At 40.8% G+C, this 12267-nt stretch overlaps 1 protein-coding gene across 2 annotated transcripts in view; it reads right to left on the bottom strand.

The window, feature by feature from the left end:
• LPCAT1 (lysophosphatidylcholine acyltransferase 1) overlaps window positions 1–12267 on the bottom strand; it is a 162673-nt gene that overhangs the window by 115087 nt on the left and 35319 nt on the right. For both annotated transcript variants that reach the window (XM_054018344.1, XM_054018345.1), the window contains exon 4: window positions 3690–3802. In XM_054018344.1, the coding sequence (XP_053874319.1) occupies window positions 3690–3802 (113 nt within the window). The remainder of the gene's footprint in view (window positions 1–3689; window positions 3803–12267) is intronic.

Below are 12267 nucleotides of genomic sequence, written 5' to 3' on the forward strand. Positions count from 1 at the left end.
TTATTAACACATGCTCCAAACTGAGGTTGGCAAACAGGTCAGTCTCAAACAAAGGAATGTATGATCTGCTTAATTTGCCTTTAAGCAGTAAACAAAGTCATCAAGCAGGAAGGGAAACAAAAAATAGGATCCAACAGATAAGGAAAAGCAGCAGGGAACATCCTTTCCTATGGAGACTGTCTCCTGAATCTCAGCTGGAAATGTTTTCCAAGAAAGGGACCGATACTATAAACATGAGGGATAAACACCCCAAGGCACCCCTCCTCGTTCTCTGTCCTTCGATTCACTACATCAAAAGGAACAAAGGAAGCAGCTATTGAACTGGAGAAGGGGTCCCGATGTTACCCGTCAGTTCTGTGTTCTTGGGGAACCAGGGCGCAGTATCCAGCCTGTCGGACTCATGAAGGACCTTCCACCCCAGCCTCTGCTTGAACCAAAACTGACCAGAAGAAAGACTTAAAGAGTGGGAGACACACCTAACCCCCCCCCGGACAACTGTGACAGGATTAAAGCAACTCCCCTAGCCTTATCGGCATTGGAGATGCAACATGGAGGCATCTCCATTAGCATACAGAATGGAGAACAGAGGTTCCAAGGCAAGAACCACACTGAACTCTGGGACCAGAAAAGCAGGGAAGCACTGCATGATGGGGAATCTTTGCTCCAGATGTTAATGAACCCACGCCTGCAGACACCCAGCTCAGTAGTTATCAGACCAAATCTAGTAATAAATCCTTTATTGGTATCCAAAATACTGAAGCTGCCTAATTGCATTGTGAACTCCCTCGAAGGAACACTGCCCATAGCCAGGAATGATCAGTTCCTATTGTCTAGCCTGAAAACAACTTTGGTATACTCCTCTGAACCATCAGTTTACCCATAAACAAATCTAGAATTCTCCCTTGAATCATTGTTGTTTCCTTACAAAAACCTCTACTCACGCTCAAGTAAGGGTTCTGATGCCTGAGTCCAAAATCTGCATCAGTTCCATTGGGACTTCATCTTCTCCTGACTGATCATGCTGTGGGCTCTGCCTGTCTCCAGCACTCCAGACCTTCAGCTACCACCACCACCTGGGAATCCCGACCAGTTCAAGCTTCACGGAGTGGTAAGAACCCAACTCTCCCTCCCTCTCGCTATATATTTTTTTTCTACTCTAGGTATAGCTTTCCAACCCTGACTTGGGTGATCAGGTATAGTTTTCTAAACCTAACTTTTGTAATCAAATTTAAGCTAGATTTAATATTGTAACTGTTTTTTTGTTTGGCTCTCTTTGTATGGTTACTACCAGGCCATAAATAACTTTTATGGTTAAGCTGGTTGCTTCCTTCCCTTCCTCCCTTCCTCTCGTGTTTTTGGCTTCCCCATTTGCTCTGCAACAATACTCCTCTTACCCAAGCTGAAGATCCCTGTAGCGCCCAAAAATCCTGTGGGGTTTGCTCATCAAGTGGGTTACTACCAGAACAGTTGTAATGTGAAAATGGGGATAGGGACGTGCTGAACCTGTGGCATATAAGGGTGGCAGCTTGGAAGTGGTGCTCGACCTAGCCTGCTGAGTGTGAGTGAGAGTGTATGTCAGTCTTTCTGGGCCTGGAGGAACCCAGCCCTGGGGAACCTAGGTCCTGCAGGATAGCTCCTTTGGGAGGGAACTTGCAGAAGGGAGAAGTAGAGCTCCATATGAAAACAAGTGACACAAGCAGTCCATTGATAGAATTACAGAACCTCCCCTCCCACCCTCAGAAGAGTAACCCTAATAAATGAGTGTACCCCAAAGTAACGGGTAAATCTGGTAACACTGACCTAAGAAGTTTGGTCAGTGAGACTGCTGAGAGAATGTGGTGAAATGAACTTTGCTTAACGTAGTTTGTTAAATAAGGCACTAGTTAAGCTTTATCTTTATTTTTCTTGTAACTATTTCTGACTTTAATGCCTCATCATTTTTACTCTCAAAATCTCTTTTTAGTTAAACTTGTTTTATCTTATCTAGTGTGTTTAAACTGAAGTGTCTGTCAAACTCCATCTGGGGTAACAAGATGTGTGCATATCAATTCTATTAATAAAATGTGGGACTTTATACAAGTTTGTATTGTCCAGGAAAGAACTGGGCGGTACAGGACATACATTTTGGGGAGAAAATCTAGGACTGGGATGAAATAGGGTCACCCTGCAATATAGCCAAGGTGGGGCAACATAGCTGGGAGTGCCTTACATGTTGAAGGCTGTTTGCAAGCAGTCCTGACTGGAGGCTACAGCCGCAAAGCAGTTTAAAGAGCATCCCAGGTTAGAGGGCAGGGGTGACACAGCTACTCAGTCTGCATTGTACCCTCGGTATGTCGCGGGGGAGGGAGGAAAAAGGGAAGGGGACACAAAGGATTTGCCAACAGGGCATGGAAGATGTGCAAGTTAAACTATGAAGGCTATGAACAACACACAGTGAGGTTGCAACGGGTGCAATTAGTTTCATTTTCCTGAATCAGAGCTTGGAATTGAAGAGATTGGGAAACAGTGCTTAAACTATACCATTTATATTTTAATCACAGCAGTAAAAAAGATTGCATTACATTATATTTTGACTTGAGTTGCTGAGCAAAGGCAAAGGATCAACTATTAAGGTCCCAATCTTAAAACACTTATAGAGGTGAGTGACTATCTTATGGCATTGACGTATTCTGTTTCTTATTCATGTTGACTATAGGATTATACCTGGTGTGCTTAAGAGGAGCTATAATTTGCATTGCTTAATATTTCATTCTATAGGTCTTTCAACAGTTCACGAATTTTCATCTTTCAGGTACCTTGTCTCTCCCAAAATAGGGTTTTGGAGTTTGGGGTTTTGTTTTTTTAGTTTGAGCCAAACTGGTTCAGTTTTCCTGAATGTGAATGCAATGGATGGGAAAGAAAGGGCAAGGACCATCCGCCAACACCCACCCTCTTTATATCAATTGGAATGCACTTTTTAATGCACAGGTACTTTGTGATGGTACTTTGTAAGGCTCCAAGCTCTTCTCGCTTGTTGTGGGTGCTAATGGTATAGGAAAGGGAGTACATGCCAAGTCCTCTCTCACTGAGGGACCGTACAAAATCAGGAAGTACTCTAATAGAAATTTATGTCTATTTAAAATCTACTTGTTTGCCCGATTATGTTGGCACATATGCTTATCAAATATATGTGCACTTACCGAGAAAAGGGATTACATAGATGCACATCTAGTGCTAAGACTAAAGCCAGAGACTGGCTAGCTTCAGAAAACAGGAGAGTTTTTAATATGCTTCAAATTTTAAAATAAAAATGCACATACTTCTGGAAAGTTTAGGGCTGAAATACAGTAGTCATAACCGTCCCTCCTTTTCTATTTCCTCCCTCCCCCGAAAAGCGTACCATATTATAACAATTATAAAATTCAAGTGCAAGAACCTCAGCTGCTGATTAAATTTAAAGGCTTCAGATGCTACTAACATTTTTGGTCCAATGGAAATTTTCTCCAAGGAGTAAAAATGGTTACAATATAACTTAAAGATCATGCTAGCAATATGTTGTGCAAAGAAACATTTTAAATCTTGCATTCATGGAAAAAAAGCATGTAGGTCTAATGTGTCCTCTATGGAGAAAAAAAGGGAAAAAAAAGACTAAATTTTGCTTCTCAAAGCCACCAAATGTCAAATATCACATAAAAGAGGTTATACTATACCTGTGGCCATTTGCCATCAGATTGAGCCCGTCTCTTTATCTCCTCAACAGTTTTTCTGCGAGAATCCTGGTCTGACCGAGACACAAATACTGGTCGTATGTATTTTATTAAAGCTGAAAACAAAACAAAACAAACAAAAAAAACACGAATTTTTCATAGAACTGCTTTAAAAATCAATGAATCTATGAAATATTCAAAGACAGAAGGGACCACTGTGATCATCTAGTCTGACCTCCTGTATAAAGGGCCACAGAACTTCCCCAAAATAATTCCTAGAGCATAGCTTTGAGAGAAAACATCCAATCTGACTTAAAAATTGTCAGTGAAGGAGAATCCACCATGACCTTAGTAAATTGTTCCAATAGTTAATTAATTTTTTATGCCTTATTTACAGTCTGAATTTGTGTAGCTTCAATTTCTAGCAAGTGGATCACATTATACCTTTCACTGCTAGACTGAAGAGCCCATTATTAAATATTTGTTCCCTATGTAGGTACTTACAGACTGTAATTAGGTCACCTTTAAATCTTTTCTTTCTTAAGCTAAATAAATTAATGTTATATCATGGCCATCCTTTGAACAGGAGTCCTTGTTACAAGCAAATAATGACTCTTTTTGACTGGCTTATATTATAATATTTCAATGTAAAATTAAAGCAAATCCTTGAACCATTTTCATTACCTAACCTGAGAGAAATGCAAAGAGTAAAATGAATAATGAAAAGTAAATTAGATTTTTTAAATGCACTTGTAATAGACTTGTAATAACAAGACCTTATTTGTAACAGGAGACTTTATGTGAATGTGATTCTAAAATATGAATTTGACTGTATCATTTAATGCACACTTACTTTTTTGGGACGGCAAAGTAGTTATGTTTGTCCACCCATGGGCCAGAACATTTCCTCCTGGGAGGAGAACCTCTGTGAGCATCTCCCTCATTGAGATCCCCCTCACAATCCTACTGGAAAGCAGGATTTCTTCTGTTGTGCAGTAATTCACAAGACACATCCCAAACCTGGCTTGGTAAAGGTGTTTGGAACTTCAAGTTGCTACTTTACAAGTCTCCATTAAGACATGCTGCTGAAGCATTTCTCCCCATAGGCAACACATCTATTTTATTTTCTGGGCTAGATTAAAAAGACGTTTAGTAAGCCAGTATTTTCTCCTGTGAAGGAATTTATACATGATAATTAAGTCACCTTCTAATCTTTTTGATAAGCTAAAGTGATTGAGCTCCCAAAGTCTCTTCCTGTGCAGTGGTGCCCAACCTTATTACACAGGACCACCACATAAACCTAAGCACAACCTTGTGTGGACCAAACAGATTCTACGTATTTTAATAAGATTTAAAGTCACCTGTATTGATTTATATTTTAAGTTCAACCTGCTTTGTATGTACTTAGGTAGGTTGTTTCTATGTACAGTATTGTCTATTTACACAGTTATGTAAATTAAAATGATGTAAACATGACAACAAAATGCTAATGAAGTGGCTGTTAATACATTGTGTTGAAGCAGGCTGCGGGTCTTATGAAAATGCTCTGGTGGGCCATGTATGGCTTGCAGGCCATAGGTTGGGCACCCCTGCTGTAGGGCATTGTTCTGCAGCCCTCAAATGACTTTGGGGTTCTTTTCTGCACCCTCTTCATGTTTTTAAAAGGGTGTTAAAACATTGGACACCAGAACTGTATGCAGTATTCCACAATTGGTCTAACCACACCATATACAGAAGTAAAAAAAATCATCTCTCTACTCCTACTCACTACTCCCGTTTATACATACAAGGCTTGCATTAGACATTTTTGCCACAGAATCACACTGGGAAAGTGTTGAGTTACATGTCCACTATGACCCCTAAATCCTTTTCATAGTCACTGCTTTCCAGGATACATTTCCCCATTCTGTAGCTCTGGCCCCAATTCCTTGTTCCCAAATATGTAACTTTGTAGTAAAAAATTTTATTTGGGTGGCCTGAGGTTATTAAGCGATCCAGATTGCTTTGCATGACTGTCCCGGTCTCACCATTATTTACCATTCTGCCAATCTGTTGGTCATCCACAAATTTTATCAGCAGTGATTTTATTTCGAAATCATAATGAAAATGTTGAATACCATTGGCCCTAATATTGATCCCTGTGAAATCTCACTAGAAACATCTGCATTCAACAATGATTCCTCATTGACAGCTACTTTGAGATCTGTGAGCTACTCATTTCTTTATCCACTTAACATATGCTTTACTGATACTGTACAGTGCTAATATTAATCAGAATGCCATGTGGTATTTAGTCAAATGCCTTTCAAAAATTTAAGTCTTTTACATCAACCAAACTTGTCATCTCCTAAAAAAATTAAATCAGGTTTGTTTAACTAGACTTATTTTCCATAAAACCGTATTGACTGGCTTTAACTATAGTCCTATCCTTTAATTCTTTATTAATTGAATTCCACATCAGTTTTTCTATTAATTTGCCCAGAACTGATGTCAAGCTAACTGACCTAACTTGCCTTTTTGAATATTGGTACATTAACTGTCTTCCAGTCTTCTGGAATTTCCCTGGTATTACATGATTTATTAAAAATTATCAGCAGGCCAAAAATCTCCTCAGCCAGCTCTTTTAGAGCTGTTGGGTGTAAGATATTCAAGCCTGCTGATTTAAGAATATTTTGCCTTAATAGATGCTAATATCCTCCTTAGTTACAAATGGACTGGAAAATCAGTGATCACCTTCTGCTCTTATGACTTCCTCTTGTGAAGTCTGTGGCAAGCATTTCTGAAACTGGTTGTCCAAGTTCAAACTTGCACTTCCAGAAAACATATCTTTTCCTGCAATATAGCCACCAGTCTGTACTTAATCGGATCTTGTGTCTTTTGGTAGAAAGGAAAAGCATAGCACATCTGTGATAAATGAAGGGGGGGAGCAGCTCCCTTTTATAGTCAGCCAGCCAGCCAGCAGCTATAAAACTGCTCTTAGTGGCTGTTCTCTAATTGCTCTACCTGTAAAGTGTTAAGAAAAAAGTTTCACTGCTATGCACAGGTAAAAGGAAGTGAGTGGACACCTGGCCAAAAGAGCCAATGGGAAGGCTAAAACTTTTTAAAATTGAAAAACGACTCCCCTTTTGTCCGTCTGTGGTTGTTCTCCGGGAAGAGGCAGAGAGGGCTGCAGTTATGCCGTAAGAAGCTTTGGGCCAGGCATGAAAAATCTTCAGTATCATACCTAGAAACTACTCACTTAAAACCCCAGATATGTAAGTAGATCAAGAAATATCTAGGAAGACGCGATTAGGTTTATTTCTTTATGGCTTGTGGATTCCTCTGTGCTAACCCCAGGTGTTTTTTTTTTTTCTTTTGCTTGTACCCTTTAAGCTGGACTTCAACAAAGCTATTCTTAATGCTTAATCCTTGCAGTTGTTTTTTTCTTTGAGGGAGTCAATAAGCATGTGGACAAGGGTGATCCAGTTTATATAGTGTACTTGGACTTCCAGAAAGCCATTGACAAGGTCCCAGACCAAAGGCTCTTAAGCAAGCGAAGCAGTCATGGGATAAAAAGGAAGGTGATTTCATGGATCAGTAACTGGTTAAAAGATGGGAAACAAAGAATAGGAATAAATGTTCAGTTTTCAGAATAGAGGTAAACAGTGGGGTCTCCCAAGGCTCTGTACTGGGACCTGTGCTGTTCAACATATCCATAAGTGATCTGGAAAAGGAGGTAAACAGTGAGGTGGCAAAATTTGCAGAGGATACAAAATTACTCAAGACAGTTAAGTCCAAAGCTGACGGACGTCTTACAAAGAGATCTCACTAAACTGGATAAGTGGGCAACAAAAGGGCAGTTGAAATTCAATGCTGATAAATGCAAAGTAATGCACATTGGAAACAATAATCCCAATTACACATACAAAATGATGGGGTCTAAATTAGCTCTTACCACTCAAGAAAGATCTTGTAGTTATCATAAATAGTTCTCTGAAAACATGTGCTCCATGTGCAGCTGCAGTCGCAAAAGCTAACAGAATGTTAGGAACCCTTAGGAAAGGGATGAATAATAAGATAGAAAATATAATGCCATTATATAAATCAAAAGTACGCCCACACCTTGAATTGGGTAGAACCTGAGTTACGAACACCTAGGGAATGGAGGTTGTTTGTAACTCTGAAGTGTTCATAACTCTGAACAAAACGTTACAGTTGTTCTTTCAAAAGTTTACAACTGAACATTAACTTAACACAGCTTTGAAACTTTACGATCAGAAAAAAATGCCGCTTTCCCTTTATTTTTTAATAGCTTACATTTAACACAATACTATACTGTATTTGCCTTTTTTTTTTCGGTCTCTGCTGCTTCCTGATTACACACTTCTGGTTCCAAATGAGGTGTGCGGTTGACTGGTCTGTTCGTAACTCTGAGGTTCTACTGTACTGTGATTCTGGTTGCTCCATCTCAAAAAAAGATGTATCTGAATTGGACAGAACAACAAAGAAGGGCAACAAAAATGACTGGGGTATGGAACGTTTTCCATAAAAGGAGAGATTAAAAAGAGTGGGACTGTTCATCTTAGAAAAGAGATTACTAAGGTAGGAGAGGTCTATAAAACCATGAATGGTATGGAGAAAGTGAAAAAGGAAGTATTATTTTACCCGTTTAAACAACACAAGAACCAGGGGTCCCCTGGTTATATTATATTAATAGGCAGCAAGTTTAAAACAAACATAAGGAAGTGCTTCTTCACACAATGCACAATTAATTTGGGGAACTTGTTGCTAGGAGATGCTGTGAAGGTCAAAACTATAACTGGGTTTAAAAAAAAAGGATTAGATAAATTCATGGAGGATAGGTCCATCAATGACCTGGGAATGAATGATAGGGTATGGATCACTTGATAATGGCCCTGTGCTGTTCATTCCCTTGGAAGCATCCGCACTGGCCAGTCAGAAGACAGGATACTGGGCAAGATGGACCATTAGTCTGACCCAGCAGAGTCATTCTTATGTTCTTATGCCCCAGAAATCTGAGGCAAGTTCCCAATGTTGTTTTTGGAGACTAGAGATGAAGCTGTAGTTGAAGACTTTTACAAAGGGATGTAATTTTTTGCTTATTTTCAGTCCATGACTACCCCTGTAAACTTTAGGATATGCGCTGGAGTTAACTTTAATTGACTTGAGTCCAAGGGGGATCAGGTCAGGACTGTGCATAAAGAACTGGTCATCTCACCTCTGTGATGGGTCCCCGGGGTGCAACCTGGACTGTGGGACCACTATGCCCTCTGTTCCACCAACCTGGGCTGCCTCTCACACGGTGATGCTGATGTCAAGCTACAAGCCTAACAGGCACTGCACTTACACAGACATCCACATGCAGGGACACACCCAACTGTGTTACGTGAATGATCTTGCAGCCACTCATGAACCATCAATAGAGAGCCTCAAGCCAATTTCCCTCCCCCACAACTCCCCAGCCTTGCACCCCCAAACTGTACTGTTGTGTGCTGGTCAGAAGCCAGACCAATGTAAGTTGATTACTTAGGCCTGGTCTCCACTGTGGGGGGAAATCGATCTAAGTTACGCAACTTCAGCTACGTGAATAACATAGCTGAAGTCGAAGTACTTAGATTGACTTACCGTGGTGTCTTCACTACAGTGAGTCGACTGTTGCCGCTCCCCCATCGACTCTGCCTGTGTCTCTTGCAGCATTGGAGTCGACGGGAGAGCGCTCGGGGACCGATTTATCATGACTAGACTAGACACGATAAATCAATCTCCACTGGATTGATCGCTGCCCACCCATCCGGCTGGTAGTGAAGACATACCCTTAGTTTGCCTCTTCTTCATAGGAAAGTGGACATGCACCAGCCTTTGTAATCTGAGATGAGATTTCCCAAACACTTCCACCAAAACACAATTTTAGGTAAACTGTAAAACAGATTTATTAACTACAAAAAGATAGATTACGTGATTATAAGTAGCAGGCATAGAGATCAAAGTTGGTTACCTAAGAAACAAAATTAAATTCACAGTTTAATTCTAACTTTAGCACACTAAGCAAGATTTAAATCAAGCAATATCTCACCCTAACAGATGGTACAAGCAGGTTATTGTTCCTCAATACACAGACTGGACTCCCTTTCCAGGCTGGGACCATTCCTCCCCAGTTCAAAGTCTTTTTCCTCCAGACATTCTTCCAGGTATTGAGATGGGATTTCGGGGGTAGAGAAGGGAGGTAGAGAGGCTAAGTGGTGATATCACTGTATCTCTTTTTATACCTTCTTCCAGCTGCTAGAAAGATCCTTGCTGTGACATGTGGGTCAGTGAGTCCCCATTAGTCAAGCAGTCTCCATTGTGTGTGTGCCTTCTCCAAGGAGCCTCTGGGATACTGGATTGTTTTATTGATGGGCCATTAACACTATCTGAGCCCTCCTTTGTTGCAATTGAAAGGCTGGTTGTGGATATTCCCAACCTCACAACATATAGAAAAACAGTAACACATATAGAAATACTTCATAACTTTGCGTACAATAGTGCATAAAATCCAACAGGATATTATTGTTCAACAGATCAAGACTTACAAAATGATATCTCAAAGCAAACTTTGCATAAAACATATAGTCATATCACAATGGTGAATATGGGGGTTCCAGGGTACTACTTTGAGACAGAGTGTCACATTAGCTAATAGTCAGGAGGGATATGTCAATGCCTTTAATGTCGTAAGTGAGCAACCATTAGTGTCATTTGTTTGGCGAACCCCTTTAGTGCTGTGGACAGACCAAAGGGTAGAAATGTATACAGGTAATGGTTGTTTCTCTACTACTGAATGCAAGTATTTTCTGTATGCTGCATGAATTGCCAGGTAAAAATAGGTGTCCTCAAGGTCAAGTGTCACAAACCAATTTTGGGGGTCCTCGGAGGGAATAATTGAGACTCGGGTCAGCATTCTGAACTTGAGGTGGATGAATCTGTTTTGTCTTCTCAGATTTAGAATGGGGCATAGAACTTTTCAAGATGAGAAAATAAGGGAAATAAAACATCCTGCGACAACTCTCCTACTGCTTACATTGCAATAGGGAGTCTGCTTTTCTTAATGATGTCTCATGAGTAGGATCCCTGAAAAGGAATTAGAAAGTGGGTGGGGGAGTATGTAGAGATGGAATCACACAGAATAGTCTTTGTCAATTATCTCCAGGACCCAGTCTATGGTGATTCCAGCCCATGCTGCCAAAAGAAAGGCAAGGCTATTTTCAAAAGGAGGGGAGGAAAGTATATGGATCCACAAGAATTGGTACATCAAACCTGATGCCTGGATGATGATGCCATGTGGATAGTACCAATGGAGGCTGAACTTCTTGAACAATGAGGCCTTTTCAAGAAGGCCAAATGTCTTCTGTTGTTGGTAAGAGAAGCAAGCTGTCTGAAGAGCATTTGACACTTGTATGTCTTTGTTTTAGAGATAAGATATAGAGGCCCAAAGATAGAGTAGCTCTGGAGTCAGAATATGGACAGCCTTATCTGTCTTGCTGTGGAATAGCTGCAGTCCCTTAAAGGTCAGGTCTTCTATTATCTAGACTTCTTTAGAAATGCCAGAGTATTGAGATCATGGTAACTTGTGCACGGAAATTGAGGTAGGCATAGCACAGGCAGACGTGATAGAAGCAAAGTTGTCCTGATAAATTGGCCTCCACCTCTTCTTTCGCCTCACAGCTTGTCCAGAAACTGAGACACTTTATCCCACTGGAGGTAGTCACATTTCACTAGAAGCATCTGATAATTTACTATGTGCATTTGGAGACTGGTGGAAGAACAGACCTTTCAGCCAAAGAATTCCAGCCTTTTGGGGTCCTTGTCCTACAATGACATTTTCAGACCTGCCAGCTGTTTAGATCTCTTATGTATTGCAAAGACCTAACAGCACAGGACTTAGTTCATGTAGAAATATTTGAAGCCTCTTGGGTGAGTGGGGTGGGGGAAGGGCTGGTAATGCTGATTTTAGGTCTTGTCTACATTACTGCGGTAAGTCAACCTAAGTTACACTACTTCAGTTACGTGAATAATGTAACTGAAGTCAACGTAGCTTAGGTCAACTAGCCGAGGTGTCTACACCGTGCTGTGTCAACAGGAGACACTTCTCGGGCAGCTGGAGTACCGGAGTTGATGGGAGAGAGCATCAATTGCAGCAGTATACACATGGCCTTAGTTGTGGGAGATATACAGGATGGGTTTGCCTTGACAGGCTCAAACCCACCATTAATTGGCATAGCTAGTCTGGCAGCTGCAGAAGAATGAAGGTGATCAAAAAATGTCATCAACTGTCTTAGACAACTTTGAGTTGTATATCCAGAGTGTCAGCACTATGGCTCAGGTGATCTTGGAAGAATTTCAAGTCATCTGGAGGGGAAAGGATAGTTGGAGTTCCAGTATCCTCCAGAATGGAGGAAGCGATAGTGAGGGAATTGCAGGTGGATTAGAAGGGACATCTTCCTCTTGGTAGGCAACACTTCCCTCTCCTTCATCCTCTTGGGCCTCTATTCCTGTCACCCACGTTGGATCAGATGGCTTAGTTGTGCTCGGGAGTCTAGCCAGA

The sequence above is a fragment of the Malaclemys terrapin genome, chromosome 2 (assembly GCF_027887155.1).
Source record: "Malaclemys terrapin pileata isolate rMalTer1 chromosome 2, rMalTer1.hap1, whole genome shotgun sequence".
NCBI lineage: Eukaryota > Metazoa > Chordata > Testudines > Emydidae > Malaclemys > Malaclemys terrapin.